Source organism: Anopheles stephensi, chromosome 3, assembly GCF_013141755.1.
Source record: "Anopheles stephensi strain Indian chromosome 3, UCI_ANSTEP_V1.0, whole genome shotgun sequence".
Classification (NCBI taxonomy): domain Eukaryota; kingdom Metazoa; phylum Arthropoda; class Insecta; order Diptera; family Culicidae; genus Anopheles; species Anopheles stephensi.
The window spans coordinates 72,003,941-72,025,941 of record NC_050203.1 but is presented as its reverse complement, the minus strand read 5'-3'; the positions used below and the strand labels follow the sequence as shown (position 1 = coordinate 72,025,941).

The 22,001-nt window shown below is 44.5% G+C and overlaps 1 protein-coding gene and 1 long non-coding RNA gene across 8 annotated transcripts in view; one reads left to right on the top strand and one right to left on the bottom strand.

Annotated features, from left to right (window-relative positions):
- Positions 1-22,001, bottom strand: part of LOC118511274 (voltage-dependent calcium channel subunit alpha-2/delta-4) — a 74,097-nt gene that overhangs the window by 48,750 nt on the left and 3,346 nt on the right. For 6 of the 7 annotated variants that reach the window (XM_036054165.1, XM_036054162.1, XM_036054168.1 and 3 more), the window contains exons 2-3: positions 20,982-21,574; positions 8,897-8,978 (exon numbers count right to left, since the gene is read on the bottom strand). In XM_036054165.1, the coding sequence (XP_035910058.1) occupies positions 8,897-8,978; positions 20,982-21,124 (225 nt within the window). In that variant the 5' untranslated portion in view covers positions 21,125-21,574. The remainder of the gene's footprint in view (positions 1-8,896; positions 8,979-20,981; positions 21,575-22,001) is intronic. The other variant, XM_036054167.1, reaches the window with a different exon arrangement.
- On the top strand, positions 17,889-19,629 carry LOC118511277. The gene is made up of 3 exons (XR_004906134.1): positions 17,889-18,342; positions 18,717-18,962; positions 19,126-19,629. It is a non-coding gene; the product is annotated as an uncharacterized LOC118511277 (long non-coding RNA).

Genomic DNA, 22,001 nt, shown 5'->3' with positions numbered 1-22,001 from the left:
AAACAGTTTTTCATCTTATCCTATAATTTTGGAGCCATGCAATAAATATTCGATACAAAGAATTCAATAAACACTCCGCAAAGCTTTAACATTATTTTGCTCCAGATAAATCACATTCACCACTTCAAACAATCGATCGTCGAAAGCGTTTAATGACCCAACGGCACAACGTTGCAGCACAAACAACCGTTCGCCTCGTCATCGAGCACGGTTCGCAACGATTTTCCCACAAACCTACAACACAACCCAACCGACCGAGCCATGTACGAATATGAATTGTAAAACGAATTAGTATCGAATGACATATTAATCTAATTATCAATCATATTTTATCGCTTATCCGTTATCAATCAAGGTAATTCGGAAATCATGTTTCCACGGTCCCTTCCGAACCGTAACCGTTCCGGTTCGTTAGCAGCCACCGCGTCAAATCGATAGCCCTTTCCGTTGCCACCTACCCACAAATCCTTCGCACATCCCACGATTCCATTTTCGCAGGACATCTTTCGCCGTGACATACTGTTTAACCGGTTGAAAATGTGAAACCGAAGCATCCGAAACACGCAATGTGGAACGGGCTTTAGCCGCTAGCCATCCTGCCGAACAGCCCGAAGCAGCCGGGTAACGGAAACAATCACGTGCCATCGTAATGAGCACGTGTGGGCAAAAGAACCGGAGCAACCAGAATGGGTTTGTTCTACCACAAATTACGCATCGGCAAAAGGAAACTCATTACAGCTTTTGTTCGATACGGAAAGGTTCGACCGAAAGACGGTTAACGGGCGATGCGCTAATCGATCCATTGCCTTTTGCCAGAAGGACGGGACGGTGGACCACGGCCGGAACAACGGCTCCGGCAGAATGTAGACGGTGCGTGCGTAAATGCTTGACACCCATAACCGTATGCGTGGCGCGATGGTACCATGCGGTAGTTTCTATCCTTCCCCGGGCTGTGACGCTGGTCGAATCGAATTGGAATGTGGTTTCGTTGTGGCCTATTAACACTTGGTGTAGAAATCCGCTCGTTAGTGAATCTGCTGATGGTGAATGTCTGGAATGTGTGTTATAATGTCAAGTTACTGCGCCCATCCCGGTGGCTTCGGCTTGTCCATTCCGCCAGTGCAGCTTTAGCACAATGGTGCAAAAGTGTCAACTAGGACAATGGGTTCCGTGAGAGCATCAATTATGGGTGATAAACATATTGATAATTGTTTAAATTATTTAACAGCCTTTCGTGTGACAGTATCGATTTCAATTATCGTTACAGCGGTTTATCATAGCCGATAGGGGATTAAGCAAAATTTATTTCACACACGCTTGTTTACCACTGGATTGCAAGCTTTAGTACGAACGCCTAAAGGTATGCAATGCTATGCATAAATTGCCAGGGAGACTTATATGCAAAGAAATGAGCTTTAAGATGATTATTAAAGATACATTGACGTATCTTTAGAAGGTTATAACTAACCATATCTGTACACGCAACAATTTTATACACTGATCCATCCTTAGAAAGCTTCAATATCGATGAATACTTCAGCAGCTAATTAGTTGCAGCTTAGCATGCTATCAACATTACAAACCATTCGCTTCGCTACTAAGATTCCCAGAAAACAAAAACAATTCTTTATATATTTTTACCAGAACTATGCAGTATTATCCACCCGCCATACAGCACCCCCATTGTCGGACTGTCGATTCGTTCCGAGCGTTCGGTTTAATTAGATCCACTGGCTGGCTGGCAGCACAAATTGGGTGCATACTTCTCGATCCGTCATCGTTGCTGGCCCATCATCATCCGTCACCGGTGACAGCGCGCGATTAACGCTGACACCTGCCAATAAACCGTCGGCTTCAGCAAATTAATCCCACAAACACATTTCAGTGCTCCAACACTACCACCAAACCGGTCGGACGCACGGTGTGCTGTGGCTGTGGCGGTAGAAGATTTTTCCGGTCGCCATTGCTTTTTCCGGGAATAAAACGCTTTTGTGTGTGTGTGTTTGTGTGAAGAAGCAGAAGAGATGGCCTTCATTCAAAAACGAAAACATCCTGCCAAAAAGGAAAAGAAAAAGGACGACTCCGCCCGCCCGGTTCGCCGAACCGGATGGATGGAAGACGCGAAACGCTAATAACAATTATCCATTCAATTTGAATTTTAATGCCATAGAAATGATTTCACGGAAAATCTGCTCGCTAAATTTTCGTGCGTCTCGCAGCCCTTTTTCCCTTCCAAAAACTCACAAAACTCGCGAGAACAATACAAAACCCTCGAAGATGACCCATCCTTTCATCCTTTTAACGGCCAAACCGCAGCTCAAAACGTTTCGCGTTTATTTCCACTGACACACACACACACAAACACACCGCTTGTGGAACGATGTGGACGTGAAAAAGCGAGAAAATGACCTAACAGGGAAGGTGTGCGCGAAAAGCTCGGCCGTTTGGAAAAACAACAGCCCCCCCCCCCCCCTTGTCCAACGGTTCAACTTGTCCAAATGGTGCAACCGACCGAAAGCTGTTCGAGGTGAGAATGAATGGATTGGGTCGCCTTATGAAATGAAATACTCCTGAGCGCCCTCCCACCTTTCCCGACCCTGTTCCAGTTCCAGGAATTCACTCACTGAACCCTGACGGCGAATCAAGAGCGAGGCAATTAAAACCTACTCCAACTGTCATCTCCTGCCATACTTCCTCTGTCTCGGTACCCTTCCACACACACACACACACACACACAGTGAGCGGCTCACCGACCACCAAATAATAGCGTGGGGGTTGTCAATGATGAACGGAAGGAAAATGAAGCGCTGAGAAATTTTCCTTTCGATTTACCTGTGCACATCCGTTTCGGTTCCGTTCCGGTAAAATGGCAACGTGATCGGTGTTTCTGGCAGGGTGTGATAATGGGGAGGAGTGAGGGTTCGGAAAGGGAGAGTGGGAGGAAACACACCTTTTTGCTGCCAGACAACTCTTTACCCTTGGCACTGAGCACTTCAAAGCGAGTGAAAACACTCACCGACAGAAACCGCCGATGGGCGAACGAAAACTCGGCGCGCTTAAAGCTTCCCGGGGTTTGTTGAAGGGTTTTGCTAATGACGTGCCTGTACAGGGCAACATTCAATTTAAATGGTGAACGTAAGAAATGGAACCTTTTAATTATGAGCATCATAATTTGGTGCCCGGAAAGCACAAAACTGCAAAGGTCATTGGGAACAAATTTCACATTTGAATCTTGGTCACGGCACCTAGCTTATATTGAAATGAAAGTAATATATTTCGGCGAATCATTTACGAAAAATATAATATAATATTACTTTGAGGACTTAAACACAAAGACGAGGTTTGTTTACCATATCAAACAATCAAGTTGAATACTGGTCACGGCACCAACGAAAAATTGAAGGATTCTCATTATTTTTGCTAATTTATCACTAATTTAATTACCTTCAAGCCTGCCTGTAATCATAAGAAATCCTTTTTTCATAAATTAAATTCCCTAATGCAAGCTCCTGCATCTCGTAAAACCATAATCCACGTTAAGCTTCTCATACGTGTCTCACAAACATAACACACCCAAAAAACCCCACTACGATACTACTTGGAATGCGAATCTCGGCAATGCAATCGTCTGTCTCAAAAACACGCTTGTTAGCGTGCTATTTCAATCCGTACAGTCGCGCACGCCCTTCGGAGTGCAGAAGTGTTGCTGCAATTGATAAAATTGTTTAAATTGCTACCATGAACAAATCACCCCGACGGACTTTCCGTTGCACTCACCGCACAAACAGAGATTTAAAGAAACCTGAGTTGAGCTACCAACATTCTCACACGAAGATAACCATCGTTGAAAAGCTACTACCCAAGCGCTCAACTTACTCCATAATGGACAGTCTTTCCACGCGACTGGCAACGAGCGGCGACAGGATGGGTTCCACGGGAGTGCCGGTTACCGGAGGGGGGGTTTTATCTAATACACCGAAAGTCCTGCAGCAAGTTCGGAACTTCGGGAGTACATCCATTGCACCTACGGCGTAGCATTCACCTTCTGCAGCACCGTCTAGTCACACGAAAGAAAAACCACTGCCCAATGAGACTTAATTTAGTGATTTGCCAGCACGCCCGCCAGCCATTTCACCAGCCACGAGTTATGTAGTGGCAGCATCGCCCGAGCGCTGCCTGACAACGAATTCGAGCCATGGACGAGCTGGAGCTTACTTCTGCACACGGATCACGTATCACCGGGACAATCGTCGTTTCTAGCGGTAATGGGCGATCGCAAGCCACGCTCCCGTTACGTAAGCTTTTCCCCGCAGTTTTTCCTCCACTCAACCACCCACAGGGAGCCTCCACACCACTGCTGGCTGGTTGGGTGCAGATTTCAGTGGAACAAAAAAACATTCTTACTCACACTCACAGAGATATGCCACCAGAATGTGTATACATGTTTTCCTTCCAACACGGTCGAACAGTGAATGCAAAGACAGTCTAGTGTTGGGAAACGAACCTCGGGGGCCGGGAAAAACACGATCGACAGGCACGAGCCACCATTAATCTACGTCCCGGGGTGGATAAAATATTCAATATATATATTCGTTTCCTAAGTGCCGGGGCGTGGCAAATATTTTATGCCGAAGAGCGCTCGGCCGGCGAGAGGGACAGCGCACATAACCTGTTAACCTTTTCCATTTCATCCGAAATAAAACACTTCAAAAAATGGGTGCTAAAAGATTGCCGAGATTTTGGTTTCGCCGCCCGGGCTGAAACGATGACGATGCTGGTGCTGGTTGCTTTGCGTTTTGTTTACAGCAGGCATGGCCGCGGAACCTTACTTACGCGGAAACGGGTGATAGAATTACGCCCAAGGGTTATTGTGATTGTTGTCGAGTGGTGGATTTGTTTGACGCGCAGCATGTGATCCTTTTAATTTTTAAACAATTGTTAAAAATTGATATTTCTAAGGGAAAAATCTGAGTTCTAAGGAACTGAAAATTTTATCAGCTGACTTCAGTGCTGGTAAAAAGTATAAACAAAAATTTATGTGGCTTTCCAAATAGTCAATGCCTTCCTTAAACCTCAAAAATTATAATAATAATTATAATAATATAATAATAGAATAATTTCAGGCGTAGAAAAGTAAATTCCACACCTTAAGTCTTCGTACGATTCAGCAAAGCATTAGAATCATGCTTCGCATTAGAGGCAATCAAGCCGTCCTACATGAATAAAAAAAACCCAACAGTTCTGGTCTTGGAAAAATGTTCATTTTATTTATGGAAATAAATATTACGAGCAACGCATAAAGTTTATTAAACATAGGACCATGTTTTCTAAGTGCCTAACTCAACAGTCTGTACTCTACACTAATTATTCTGCTCATTTTCTTTTATTATTATTTTTTACCTTTCCCACGCAAAGTGTTTCTCGAGCCGTGGAAAAAAAAACATCTACTACATCATAATCTTATAATGTACCTTATCCCAAACTCTCTCTCTCTCCCACCGTTACCCTATCACGCTCAGTTTACCATCGGAAATGTTAATAATAAATCTTTCCGCTATCCGCAGCACCTACTACTGAGCACTCCTTCAAGGCGCTTAACGCGCTGAATGCACAAGATGTTAATGCACTGTGTTAATCCACCTCGATTCACCAACGAGCGTGTTTTTTTATAGTGCAAAAGAAAAAACACATAAACACACACAGACACGCACGAAACAAAAGCCTTCTCTGGTCAACGTTCGACGTGCGAAAGCCAACGTAGCTAACGATGTGTAAGCAGAGGTAAACACCGAACACGATACATTAACCGTCTTCTAGCACGGCAGCCACGGCTACCAGGCTGGCCAATGCAAATGCGATCGGTGCAAACACACACACACACACAATGTATGCACGCTGTTGCACCTCTTCCGCACACAGCATCAATGCGGCCGAGAGCGAGTGTATGAGCGTGGGACAAAATACAAAAAAAAACAACAACAATCACCCTTCAGTTTGAGAAACTGGGCCGGTACGGTTCACATACGGGGCGCAGTGTAACACGCGCCAAGTGCTGGGCTACATTGCAATCAACATTTAACTCGAACACCTCATGAACACGTTAAAAATCATTGTTTTCTAGACTTTGCTCTTATCTTCCATCTACCGTACCGGTCGGTACGAAAGCAGGTCTTTGCAGGCAGGAAATCGTACCATACACGATTGCATGTGTGACGTGTGAAGTCGTGGCCAACAATAGCTGACAGGGTGCTGGTGCTTTATGCGTAAAGTTAAACATGTTTATCTTATTTTCCGTTCCATTTTTTTCTCTCGAATCAAGTGCAATTATATCCATCTGACAGGTAAAAGAAAAAAAATGCAATTGAAAGATAATTAAGAAAATGTTACGGTAGAAGGTTACTTTTAATGGAGACGCCTGGTTGTTTTCATAAGCGCAAAGATAACTCAAATCTCATTTGGAAATGTATTTGTTTATTTATTCAACGTCTTTTCAATGAACGAATGGAAATAAAAAAATAACACAATGAAACCTGAAAAAAAATGTAAAACGATTCAGGAATAAAAAAATAAATAAATAAGAAATCAAAATTTAATACTTCATGGAGACGCCTGATGTTTTACTATTTTATGGAGACGCCCGGTGTTTCACAGTTAATTATTTTAAGAATTAAGAATATAATGCTAAATTCGATTGAACTAAAGTGACCATAATTCCGAATAAAAAACTTGCTTAAAACTTTTTACATAACAATACGAAAAAAAATGTTACCTTTTCTTACCCAGGCTATCTTTGTTAGCTATCTTTATACAATGCTGTACACTCCATCTTGCCATAAAATTAGCTTTATGTACAATGTGCAGGTTGCATGTGTTTACCCAACGGAAGAATCTGCCAAGTAAAATAGCAAACAGAACGCAATGTGCAGAAACTCATCGATCTCAATGCCATCGTAACTCCACGCACACACAAAGACATCACCATGCACAGGGAGCTTTCTCCTTGAACATAAAAATTGGCTACGTTGCATCACATCACACCCCGTTCTCGTCACCTCGTCAGTTCGCACCGAGAGAGGCTCGTTTTCGTCGGGAACTAATTTCAAGCTAACTCTTCATCCTGTCATCCACCATCCACCATACGGTAAGGCCAACACACCTGAGACACATTCTGCCCTCGAAACTGGCGGTAGCTGACGTGCGAGTTCGAAGGCAAGGAACGCTTTTCGCCTTCTACACGTTCGGGTCGATACATGGCACCGTCTTCAAGGTTTTTCATCGCTTTAAAACCACCAGCTGCTGCTGCCGCCGGGGGTGGCATCACCCCCTCTTCATCGCTTTTCATTTTCACGAACCTTTTCTCGAATCCATCAAATTGCACACCGAGCAAGAAAAGGGGAAGCCACCTTACGAAGCCACCGAAAACACGCCCGGTGAGGGAGGGCCTCCGGTGGACATAAAATCGATTCCTATGGGCCGTGAAAATCTGTGTGGCCGTACAGCCGCACAGGTAGCGTCGACAACGAACAAGTAACGAGCCGTTTCCTTTAGCGAAGGCCTTCTTCTTCCTTCTTTGCTCCGAACCGATTATGCCAAAGGCTTGTGCTACAAAACGCTCTGTCAATGTGTAGTAGCGACAGCACCTGACAGCCCGCACACACCCTCCTGTTTCCTCCTTCCTCCCCCTCGTGTCCGGTATGCGCAGAAAGACACACACACACACATACGGGAGAGAAATGGCCGACGGCGGTGCGCTTTTCCAAACGCTTTTTGTAGGTGGTACAGTGGTTGGTGGTAGGAGTAAAAACTTTTCAGCACATATCTTCCACCCAACCGATGGCCCTCCTCCAGTGTGCCTCAGGCGCTTTGTCCTCTTTTTCCAGTGTGTGTGTGTGCATCTCGTACAAGAGATATCTTTACTTTGGTTGAAATTTTCCACAAAGCTTCACTCCAGAAACCAAGCAAGGTGTATGAAGATGGGTTTGCCCCAAAAATACACTCACCGTGCTGTAAGTGCTGCCACATACAACCACACACACACGCATATGGATACACGGGTACAACATCTCACACAAGACAGCCTCACATCGGCACAATGGGAAACCTAACTTTGGCCAGTGAAAAAGCGGGAAAACTCGTTGGGCGAACATGCGGGCGTAGAAGCTTTCTCGCAGAACTACCGAAAGCTGTTACATACACACTACCAGTCCCATCAGACCAGCAAACCAACCAACCAACCAACCAACCAGCCACGACTAGAAATCTCTGCGAAAACCATTTTTCCCCGCTCCCTTCCACACCAGCTCCTACCACTTCCACGGGAAAAACCCCCCGAAAGGATTTTGGGTCCCCACCGATTCCCCTTTATTGCGCTTGACTAATCTTGACCCGGTTTTTCCTTTCCCCCACCCTCGGGCACGATATCAATGGCAGCTCGGCCCGTGAAGGATGCTACACATTATTGGGTCTCTTCAGGTAAAATGCCTGGAAATGCTTTGTTGGCTTACGGCGCAAAACCGCATAGCAGAATCATTTAAAGGTTTGCCGTCTCCGTTTAGCAGTGCCTGGAGAAAGGTACAGCTAACCCCCACAACATCCCACCCACCAACAAATGGTGGGCCAATCGATGGGCTGGTACAACAAAACTACTACAACACTGCTAATCCTTCGTCGTCGGTGGTGAAGGTAAGTCAAATGTAAGGATGTCCGTTAAAAATTACAGCAAGAAATTGCTTTTTTCGTTACTGTACCATCGGCTAATGCTGGAGGCTGGTGAAACGCACCCACACAAGCACTCTCACGCACACAAACTTAATCCTTTTCACCGCTTACGATCGGTAAGAAAGTTTGCTGCGCTAGGGAGAGAAAAAAAAATGGGAAAGATGAACACGATACTTACACTTCTGATGTCGTTCACTTTGGTAAACTGTCGTCCAAACTCCCACAGATCGACACCGAAACGGATGGCCCAGTTTCGTACTCTGGAAAAAAGAGAGAAAAAATAGGAGTGAGAAAAAGCGTGTTAGAAAAAAGCATGATCTAAAGGAAATCACACCAACGCACAGTGAGCAGTTGCGAACAAATGTCGGTTAAAATTATGTTTACACCATTAATAATTTTATTTAAAGTAATTCAATTTTATGTTTTAATTCAAAGCAATTTCTTCATTAATTTAAAGTGCAAATATTTAACTGCAACAAGTTTCAAAAACTCTTTGCAATCTATCTTGCCTTTAAAATTGCATCATATTAAGTATGGAAATTTGGAAACCATGCAAACACTTTTTTTCCAACTGATGCACTTCTCTTTCTTCCTTGGCTCTACAACAACGTATGCTACAATTTAATTATGATCTCAAATTCCTATACCACTTGATATACTCAGAACAGAAATTAATCACTTTTTTCGTAAAATCTTGCTTCGAAACCAATGCACGCTTTAATTGTGATTCGATTTAAACATTGTTAAGTTTCATCTCGCCAAATGCCCGCTGTACACGCAGCTCATATTTCCCAGAGCCGATCGACGAGCGATGATAGCGCGAGCCGAGAAAATCGTATATCCTTCCCTCACATCGCTTAAAACGCTCCCGTGTGGCTGTGTGAAGGTGAAATTTATCATGTCCATTATCGATGAAATGATTGCAGCCTCTCGCGCCGCGTGTGCACCACGTATTTTCCACGCCGGAAACATTCCCTGTGCGGTAGCTCGCGGATGGAAGCTGGCCACGGGATATGATTGGCCTGGGGTTGAGATAAAATTTTCTACCAACGACAGCGGGTGGTAGCCACGGTACAGCCGGGTGCGACAAACCGGCGATGTAATATCTGTCAATATACTGCAGTGCCAAATAGCACCCAGCCCCGGACTGTGGCCCTGAGGGCTAAAAGACAGAAGCTCGAGCACACACACACGCAGCGTGGCAGCGAACGGACGGAGCATTCCTTTCTATTCAAATTCCTACATAAATTTTCCCAAACCCCCACACCATCCCACTGCTGGCTGCTTGTGGTGGTTTGTGATGGGAGGAAACGCATTTTCGCGCTATATGAGAGCCTCTTTGCAATTCACACCCGCGCACACACACGCAACACACACACACACATGTAAAGGCGAGTGCTGTTGTCGCACCGGATGGCGCACACTAATCCGTTGAATCGGAAGGTACAAGAACTACCATAACCTCGACAGCCGCCTCGAAGCAATAGGAGGCGAGTTAACACACAAAAAAAAATGAAATCTCCACGGGATGCAAAATGTATCGATGGTGGAAAAGTTGTGAAAGATTTTTGTATTCGATTTTTTTGTTTGTCGCTTCTTCCTTGATTTTCATATGACAGAGGGAGAGAGAGACTGGCAACTAGAACATGAGATAAAGGGTGAAAAGGCTGGAAGGGGGGGACATACATTTCACACTATACCACGAAACACGTCCCAACACACAGCGTGAGGGACACACACACACAGAGACACGTTTTCGATACCGGTGGCAAGATTTATTGAAAATTCTTTTCACTCAAAAGCTCCGGCTGTCAGCCGCAAGTAATCGGAAGTCTAGGCAACTGCCTTTTTCCTTCTTCGTCTCCCGCTCTCCTCCCTCTCTCTCTCTCTCTACCAAATGCACAACATCGGGTTAGCCGGGTTCCGGGTTCCCTATATGGCTGTTCCAGCAGGGCGGACGGCTTCCGACGATGTAGTACTGCTGTGAGATGCAGCCACAGCACACTGTGCCACCGTGTGAGGAATGATGGTTTGGCATTCAATCCAGACCACTGTGAGCACTGTGCTTACCCGGCACTGTTAAATCACTGCCTAACCAACGCTGGTGAAGTGGATTGATTGGATCCGGACGTTGATGAAAAATCTGGTCTCCTGGTTTTTTGTTGTTGTTTTGTTTGCAAGAATGCTAGTAAGCTTTACTCTATTTAAGTGAACCTTGGAAGTGGTAGCATGTGTTTTCTTTTAAACTAATGCTCTTGAGCAAGTCAATCTCTGGGGGGAGGGGGGAATCGAATAGTGGAGTACAGCTTTAAGAAGATTTTCATTAAGACTTTAAGTTGGAAGTGGTAAGTAGCAGTCCAGACCGTCTCCCAGTACGCAAGACTCATTATCCAGCCACTGGTAAACTAAGTGCAGGAATCCAGCGATGTTGGCTTCCTATTGAACTATTGAATGAGAAAAGTGATTAAACTATCCTTAGCTAATTAGGCAGAAATGTCTAAATTATGAGACTCAAAGATTTCTCTCCCAAACAATCAAAAAATCCACAAATCCAAAAATTCCAAATCTGGGTATGTGGGAATTAGAATAATTATATAATCTTGCCTGCATTTGAACTACAGGATTTAATATTACAATTTTCGAGCATGCATTTAAATTTCACGAATTAAACAGTAGACAATTAAGGGTTAAGATTAGGACTACTCGACTGTTATACACTTACACGAACTACTCGAATTACATGTAAATCATTATGGACAAACGAATACACAGTTGCAAACCGACCAGCGATACGAGTGCACACAGTCTCACTTCAATCCTCAAAATATATCACAACCACCCCCTTTCGTGAACATTTTCACATTTGTTGGTCCTTCGAACCGGATCGTGATATACGGAGAGGAAGTTTCATTCTGCAACCAAGAGTGGAACTCGGTATACGGAAATTGTGCAAGTCATTACGTGACAAATTCGCCATCGCATTCGGCCCCGCGTCAAGGGCAACGGTCGGTTACACTCCACCATTTCGAATTTCGCGCCAACGAGTTGTTCGTTACCGTCGTGTGATATTTCGTGTGATATTTTCGAGAAGCAATGGATAAGAAAATCAAGGCAGTGCAGTTGAAGAAAAGGATTGCTGTGGAAAGCATTAAATCCATGGAGCGGTTCCAGACGGATTTCCAACCCAACGACGCCCAACAGATTCCGGAGGTGTTAGAGAATTTGGAATCGCATCAGGCAGGGTTCTTCGCCGCTATTTCTAAACTGGAGGAACTCGACGAAAGTGATGCAACAATCGAAGCGTGCATTATGGAGAGAATCCACTTCGAGGAACGTTGCAGGAAGCTGAAATCATTTTTACGTGCAAATCAACCCAAGGAAGAAGGAGCGGTCAACGATACGACAGGTTTGGCTTCGTCGACACTCGCTTTTGGTCGACCGCACGCACCAAACCTACGCTTACCCAAAATCGAGCTTCCAACGTTCGATGGAGATCATACGAAATGGCTGTCGTTCCGCGATCGCTTCCTTGCTATGATCGACGCTTCGCCTGAGCTTCCGTCCATCGCAAAACTGCAGTACTTACTTTCATCGCTAAAAGGAGAGGCTGCACTACCCTTCGAGCACACACCTCTAACGGAAGACAATTACGCAATCACATGGGCTGCTCTGCTTAAACGGTACGACAACTCGCGTCTACTAATCCGTGAGTATTATCGGAAAATGCACTATCTCCCCGGAGTGCATTCGGTGTGCGTGGATAAGCTTTCCCACTTGGTGGATGAATTCACGCGCTTCGTGAACGGATTAGTGAAGTTAAAGGAACCGGTAGATTCGTGGGATACACCGCTGTCGAATATGCTGCTTATGAAGTTAGATCGGGAAACGCTGTTGGCTTGGGAAAAGCATTCGGTACACTTCACGCGGGACAAATACAAGGATGTGATCGAGTTTGTTCAAGATCGGATCCAAATCTTGAAATCGACCAACACTTTCGTGATGGATCAAAGCGCTGGTGGTACCAAGGTGGCCGGCAACAGTCGGCAGCCAGTGCAACGACGGTTCATCGCGTATGCAGCTACTTCTCGCCCGGCTCCTGTTCCTTCGTCTGCCCTCATCCAACCGCCAAAGTGTCCACTGGAGTGTTCCGAAGGTCACACTTTGCGCAACTGCCCAGTGTTCACAGGTAAAGAAGTTCAGCAACGACGAGACATTGTTGCAACGAATCGACTGTGCTGGAATTGTTTGAGCAGCAATCATCAGGTGAGGGAGTGTAAATCGGAATTTTCGTGTCGCATATGTCGGGAGCGTCATCACAGCTTATTGCATCACACTCCACGCTACACTCCTCCCACAACGGTTACAATGTCTGCTCAAACGGATGACGACAATGTGTTCCTTGCAACGGCAAACATCCAAATCAAGGATGACTACGGCAACATCCACGAAGCAAGGGCTTTATTGGATTCGGGTTCCACATCGAATTTCATCGCGGAAGACCTAGCTCGAAGGCTGTTGACCAGTCGCAAAAGGGTCAACGTCGCTGTTTCGGGCATCGGCAATTCGGTACAGCTGGTCAAGGGTTCGATCGTCGCCACCGTTCACTCCAAGACACAACCCTTCTCAACGGAAATGGCGTTCCTGGTTCTGGACACGCCATGTACAAACATTCCTACTTCACCAACGGACATCTCTTCATGGGAAATGCCGGATGTGGCATTGGCGGACAGCACCTTTAATCATCCGGGGCAAGTCGATATCGTCATCGGAGGCGATACGTTCTGGGAGCTGCACACCGGTCGCAAGCGCTCTATTGGCAGAGGCAAGCCGTGGCTGATTGAAACCCGTTTCGGTTGGGTTGTCAGCGGCATCTCTCATCATATATCAGCCGGTCCGCGGCTGTGTCATCTTTCTGCACACGATGCCACATTGGAGGAGATCCTGCATCGATTCTGGGAGAGCGAAACCATAGCCGAGGATCCTGTGCTATCGGTCGAGGAGAATGCTTGCGAAAAGCATTTCGCTGCAACAACTGTTCGCACTACAAGTGGAAGGTATGTCGTTCGTTTGCCTTTTAACCCCAATCCTAATGTCGTTTTAGGAGAGTCGAAACAAATAGCTGATCGTAGATTGCGTAGTATGGAACGGCGGTTGAACAGTAATCCTACAATGAAAAAGGAGTATGCCAAATTCATGAGAGAATACGAACAGTTGGGGCATATGAAACGACTTACCAGTCCTGCAGATGATTCGATAGATCACTATTACCTTCCACACCATGCCGTTGTTAAAGAGTCGAGCACAACCACGAAGGTTCGCGTCGTGTTCGATGCATCGTGCAAAACGTCGAGTGGTTACTCGTTGAACGACAAACTCATGGTGGGACCAGTCGTTCAAGAAGATCTCCTATCGATCATCCTTCGGTTCCGTTCTCGTGCCATCGCATTGTCTGCCGACGTAGAGAAGATGTATCGGCAAATTTTACACAGTCCCGATGATTGTAGATATCTGCGCATCCGGTACAGAGAAGATCCTGCTGAACCCATCTCAACCTTTGAACTACAGACGGTTACGTACGGCACAGCATCAGCTCCTTTTCTAGCTACAAGGACCTTGAAACAAGCTGCTATTGACAACAAGGAAGAGTACCCGCTGGCAGTGAACGCTGTCCTAAACGACTTCTACGTTGATGATTTGTTAACGGGTACCGATGATATCTATGAAGCGATTGAAATGCAGAAGCAGATATCAGGCATGTTAAATTCAGCTGGTTTCACACTGAAGAAATGGGCTTCAAACCGCACCGAAGCATTGCAAACCGTGCCGTCTGAAGATGTAGCAGTTCAACTAACGCATGAATGGAAGGATTCGAAGCAGGTTTCCACGTTAGGTATCATGTGGGAACCAGCTGCTGACACTCTACGTTTTCGGATCGATATACCACCTACACCATCCCGCATGACAAAAAGGCTAGTTTTGTCATACATAGCTAAAATATTCGATCCCCTCGGGTTGCTGGGTCCAACGATCATCATCGCCAAAATGTTCATGCAGCAACTGTGGGCTCTAAAGCAGAACGGAAGATCGTGGGATTGGGACAGCGAGCTACCATCGCACCTACAGCAAGAATGGTTGAACTTCCACTCTACCTTATCCTCACTGCGCAACCTGAGAATACCACGGTACATAGCTCAACGCACGGCCACAAGTCTGCAAATACACATCTTTGCTGACGCATCACAACTAGCATACGGCGCTTGTTGTTACATCCGCGCTGAAGGCTTGGAAGGAGTCACCGTACAGCTGCTAACAGCCAAGTCGAAAGTCGTCGCATTATCTAACTCACACTCTATAGCTAGGTTGGAATTATGTGCAGCGCGATTGGCCACACTCCTACACGAGAAGGTGATTAATTCACTGAAGGTTTCTGCTACTACAATCTGTTGGACCGACTCAATGACTGTACTTCACTGGTTGAACTCCGTACCAAATCGCTGGAAGCCGTTCGTAGCCAACAGGGTGGCTAAAATCCAGCAAACTTCCGGCATACAGTGCTGGAAGCATGTTCCAGGCACCGACAATCCAGCAGACGACATCTCGCGTGGCTTAACACCAGAGAAACTATTGGCATGTGAACGCTGGTGGCACGGGCCACATTGGTTAGCACGCAACGCTGAAGATTGGCCACAAAACACTTCACCACCAAACGAGGCTGAGAGCGCAGAGGAGGAGAGGTTAACTTCACCACGGGTTGCAACAACATCTACAATCTGCGAATTTCGGAACAGGTTGTTTTCCCGAATTTCGGCTTACCACACACTGCAAAGGGTTGTTGCATACGGCTTGCGCTTTATTCATAACGCGAAGCTTCACAAGGGAAATACGGCACATTCAAAACACATACCACCTCTCACTACGGACGAACTCAAGGCGGCAGAACTCAAACTGTGTTACCTATCACAACGAGACACTTTCTTCGAGGAGATACAAGCCCTACAGAAGGGCAAAGAGATTCCAAAGAACTCCAAACTGAAGTGGATCTCACCCTTCATCGACATCGACGGGATCCTGCGCATCGGTGGCCGGCTCACTAACGCACAACTAACAGAAGCTAAAAAACACATCATTAGAACCATCGGCACTACAAGCATCACGCAGGAGAACATGCTTACCTTGCTTGCCCAGGTAGACCAATGTTTAAATTCACGGCCAATAACACCTTTATCCGATGAGCCGTGTGATTTAGAACCACTGACACCGGGCCACTTCCTTGTCGGTGGCAATATGCAAGCGGTACCAGACATCGATTACACCAATACGCCGAGCAATCACCTGAAGGAATACCAATTGGTACAAAAACATCTCCAATCGATTTGGGCCCGATGGTATCCGGAGTATCTGCAACAGTTACAAGCCCGGGCCAAATATTGTTCCGGTAAAGCAGCCGTCCTACAACAAAATCAATTGGTGATTATTAAGGAAGACAATGTTCATCCTACCTCTTGGCCCATGGGGCGCATCGTTGCAGTACATCCAGGAAAGGACGGGGTAGTTCGCGTTGTTACACTGCGCACTGCTTCAGGGAAGCATATCGTCCGCGCAGCTAATCGTCTAGCTGTTCTACCAAATCCAGACCCGCTAAGTCATCTTGAAACCACGGAAACCACATGCACTGATTAATGCGCACTTGTAAACCACGCTACATTGTTTACATTCACAAGTGTCAATCACGGATCAAGATAAACAAACACACGCCCACACGCACCCACATATACACACACACACATGATAACAGGCAGATAGGAGATAAGCATTGCGTCAGGAGTACACGATTAGTTTTGAATTCACATTTGCATGAAATTTAAAGAAGTTCCTTCTTTGGTGGCCGGGAATGTGGGAATTAGAATAATTATATAATCTTGCCTGCATTTGAACTACAGGATTTAATATTACAATTTTCGAGCATGCATTTAAATTTCACGAATTAAACAGTAGACAATTAAGGGTTAAGATTAGGACTACTCGACTGTTATACACTTACACGAACTACTCGAATTACATGTAAATCATTATGGACAAACGAATACACAGTTGCAAACCGACCAGCGATACGAGTGCACACAGTCTCACTTCAATCCTCAAAATATATCACAACCACCCCCTTTCGTGAACATTTTCACAGGGTAAATAAAATTGGACCTAATTAAAACTGTTTGGGACAATTTTTCCTTAAACATTTATACTTATTTTTTTGAACACGGACTAGCACATTGTTTTTTATTATTCAAACAATTGTTGGGACAGATTCAAGCGTTGAAAAGCAAACAAAAATCCTCTGATCTGTCTTGCTGAGAAAAATTAAACACAAGTGATTGCGGTGGGCTGGTAGTCAAGGCGACAGCGGCGCCGGTCTTCACACGGCAGGACCGGGGTTCGAATCCCGTCCAGCCGCAGTGTTGACTGCATTGCTACGAGTAAAACCAAGTCACAGAAAGCCAGAAATGGCAGTCCGAGACCTCTCGAGGTTGTAGTGCCAAGGAAGGAAGATTGCATACTTTTAGGCTGAATGACTGCGAAATGCTTTTCAATGTGTTTGTGGTGGTATTAAGAGCTAGCAACTATTTAAATCATTACTCGTATCCTTAAAAGTAATCGAGCTAAAAGTGTTTATAATATCTCGAAAAGTTTGTAAAAATAAGTTAAACGCAATTATTCATTGAAAATTCCAATAAAACCTTTCCAGACTTTTTCCACATAAAAGCAACATCAAAAACCGATTCAACTTTAACACAAACTTTAACTGCACACGGTTTCCTTCCCGTAAACCATCCTTCACCATCGCTCTTTCTCCCTTTTCCCTCCCGTTTCATCTTAATCGATTTGCCTGGGCTCCATAATTTTTGCCCACCTTAAAAAGCGATAAAACGCTTTGCCAAAAAAGTTATGACCGTTACGACTGTGAAAATTCATTTCCTTCCGTTAGCGGCATTTTCTTTGTTTTGGGGGGATCGGGCTGTTTTTCTGATACCAGAACCAAAAAGAGAAACCCGCGAACTAATATTAACGTTATAACGCAATAAAAATAAAACAAAACAAGCAAACCAAAACCGTGTCCTAACGGGTCTTGTTTTCTTTTATTGCCTGCACGCCCCATCAATCTTGCCATCGGTTGCCACGCTTTTGCCCGCGGCTTCCGCCAGAGAACGAATCGCCGCAAATGATGCAAGTGACGTTTTGCTGTTGGAGCACAACGGTCGGCTGAAATGGGTCGCAGGAAATCAATCGCACTCGTATTACGCAACATAAAGCTAATGTGTGTGTGTGTTGGTCGAAGTGTTCTTAAAGAGCTTTTTTTCTCTCTCTAAGGGGGTTTCAAATCAATTGTGAAGAAACGGAAGCAGTCTGGTTCGTACAGGAATGATCAAATATGAACGAGCTAATTCTTGGTATGACTTCCAATGCCCGGAAAAGTGCATCATACAATGTGGCAATCAGTGCAATCATGCCTGCAAGCTAAATTGTAGAGGCAGTGTACTTATCTTACGCTGGATTGCACACGCGTTCTGTAAATGCCACTCGTGGCGGTACCTCGTTACTTGATGAGAGACGTCTTTCTCCTACTGGGTAAGGATTTACGATGTTACATAAGCGAGCTTTATGCCCTTGGTTGTGGAGTTACATGCAGTGCGCTTTAGAAAGCTGATTTTACCAGGTTGTGTAAAATTCTGACGCCTGAAAGTATGCTATATTTTAATATGGTCTGTAACACTACAAAGGCCAACAGGAATTAAAGGGATTCAACATATTGAATTCGAAAATACTTAAATTGTTCATCTAACTCACTGACACCAATTAAAATGCGTCCTTCAAAAAAAATTTGCATACTTTCAGGCGTCGTAAATACAAATCTTCTTAAAAAGCCTATCGCAAACATAAGGTTCGATTCCAAAATCCATTCACTACTACCAAACCCGTTGACAAACTTCCTGCACACATAGATTTACCATCCTCACAACTCCGAAGCCTTTGCCAAACCGCGCGAATGTCAGATACGGCCCAGAATTAACAAGACAACCGGTGGTCAATGAAGAATTCGTAACTCCTTCTCAATCACAAACTATTGCTAGCGAAGCACGACTTTGAACCTCAACAAAACCCCCACCATCAGTCCCAAACTTCCTTCGAGAAATCTGACGTAAGGATGCAAAGATCTCGCCCGCCCAAGAGACAACGCTTCGCTCGAGGTGATTATGTATTTTTTCATGAATAAATATAAATCTTCACGAAGCCGAACCTGCCGCATCCTGCAACTGCAACTCCTTGCACGGCGATGTCCCCACCACCATCGCAGCTCTGCACTTTTGTCGAGATAATTTAAACAATTTAAACTTTTCCACTATCCCGCAGCGTTTTAGCTCCCGTGGGAAAGAAAAACCGGGCAGCGGGTTTCGGGCACCCGGAACAACGCCCAAACGATCGGGTTGCGGGTAAAGCAGTGCCGCGTAGCTACGTGCCGAAACACTCGAAAAAGCTCATCCGGTTCGTTCTTAGGGCGAGAGGCAAAACATCGGGGTGAAAAGGAAGCGATTGGAAAGGATTTAAGGGGAACCGGTTGCATTGGAGTGGAAGCGAAGACGCGACCCTTGAAGCAGTCGGTAAAGTAGACACTGGCGGTATGGGACTCCACTCGGACGAATCTGGCAGAATGCGAGAAAGCGCGGACAATGATCGTTGCAAAACTGTTCGTATCGATTCATTATGCTCCAGGGATGGGAGTTCGATGCAACAACAGCAACAGGAGAAAAAAAAAGAGCCGGGTTATAATAAAATCAATTGCTTGCAAGTGAAGCATCAACTATAGATGCGCCGGAAGAACAGTAACTCGCCTACAACAGTTACAGACAGCTTCTTCATGAGGAGAATTTTATTCATGCTAATGCAACAACTGAATGGATGCAAATATTCTTGATCCTTGTTTTTTTTACAGACAAATATTGGTTTAACTTGCGTTCTTTAGTATGTCTGATCTTTAAACTGTCAAAGAGCAGTAATATACATTACTGGGAAATTTGTTCTTCAAGACAATGTTGCCAAAAGTGTTATCAATCACTTGCTACTAAAAGCGTAATGGAGAAAAATTATTCGTATACAAAGGCGTATTAATGTAATTATTTCTTCAATAATTAATTTGTTCAACCCTTACCGACTCTGTTTACTCAGCGCAGGCTTCACAAAATATTCATTTTCATAAATAAGTACTAGGTTTCCCATCCATCTAATCATTCAGCGGAATGTTACAAATAAATAATGGAAGATTACAAGCCCGCAGTGGACCCTTCCAATCATATTGTGGAATCTTACAAACAGTTTGGGAATTTACTACTTGACTATAAATCTTTGTAATAAGCTGTGTATTTTTGGCATAGTTTTTAGTTCAACCCTATCAAACTATAAAATTGTCAAACGTCATTAAATCGTTTGCTTACATCACCTCGACGACGTATCATACACATTTAAATGGTTTTCACTCGAAAATCAATATCATATGTTGTATCAGCTAAAGGCAATATTCCATAGTCACGTTGCAAATTTCCCTTAACTGTACGTAAAATTCCATTATATTATTGAAAAGTTCCACCTACAATGGGCTTGTAATATTCCAAAGCCTATTTGAAAGATTCCCTTGAAAAGAATTTAAAAGTTCCATTATATGATTCGAACCCTTTTATCAACTTATTGAGTTACATAAACTGAAAAGATGGCTATACTTAAGTAGCACTTGTTGGTTGTAATAAGTATACAAAAACCTTAGCAACAAACTGATTTTTTTACTAGATTTTTCTGTTTACTACTAGAAAAAGGGAATTCTTTCAAACAAATCTGTTCAAAATTGATAATGCGGCAATGAGGTTTTTGTTTCATAAGAAAACATTAATAAACATTTGTTAGTTCGACTGACATGATTTGAGCAGATAATTTAAGATCAGAACAAGAAACGTTTAAGAAAAGAAATACCATAGAAACAGACGAAAGTCTTTGAAATACTGGATTAGAAAGTATTTAATATAGTTTGTTTAAAGATGAATTTTTGTACACAAAAATATAGATTCCATTTTTGAGACACCATATTGTGATACTCTCTCTAACTTAATAAATGGATACATAAAGCTCAAATCATCATATTCTCCTCTGTAAACGGAATATATCCTTTTCCCTGTTTGCTGTTGCTCAACCACATAGAACCCATCCTCGTTACTACTTACTCGTTGTGCGGAATATCCTCGTCCGGGTCGGCATTCACTGGTGCAGGATCGAGCACCAGCAACAAACAAACCAGCACCAATAACGATCCCGTTAGCAAATGGCGCCGTCGCCAGCGCCACCACCTACTCTGGGGCAGCTCCATCACACTGCCGACCACTGCCGATCGAGGGTAGAGAACGCACCGCGCTAGAAACTCGATCGATGTCACTGTTTCCAATCTTCTTCTCCGTAACACTCAGCCCAATTCGGGCGTTTCAACAAAAACGCACACACACACACAAACTCCGCACAAAAACTGGATGGCGTTTCTCCTATGCCACAAAATAAACCCGTAACGTCGTAAGGTTCGGATATGAGCTGGTTTTTTTTTTGGCGAGGGCCAATTTTAGACTACCCTACTGGTTTATGGTTTATTTATCTTGCTTTACGACCGCCAAGGCCAGAAACGCGCGTCTTGAAATTTGCGCACACACACACAAAGCCACTCACACACACTAGTAAATGCATTCACCTCACGGCGTTAAGATCCACAAAGCACATGTCCACCGGAGGACACGTCCACCCATAGCGTGGCACTGCAATAATATTAAATCTACACGATTTTCGGGGGTGAAGAGACAGCAGAAGAAAAAAAAGCCGAACCACAAACGGTGTTTATCAATAAAACATACAATTTAAATATAAATTACACCATCACACAACACACGCACGCGGCTTTCGAAGTGGGCGAAATCGAGCACATAACATTTTATGGTGTACCTTGGATGGCTTGTCGTAACCATAGGTTACACGGTTCAGGATTTTTCGTGTGCGAGAAGATTTTGAACACGAGTGAGAGAGAGAGACAGGGAGAGCTAGGGAGAGAGACTACTAGAAAAGATTTGATGCACGAGCTTAATTTCGCTTCTTCCTGTCAGGACTGCAAGTGCATGGTGCACCTCACACTCACTCCAGCAACTGTAGTCACACACAAGCACATAATATACTATCGCCCAAAATGTCGTTGCTGTAGAGTAGCC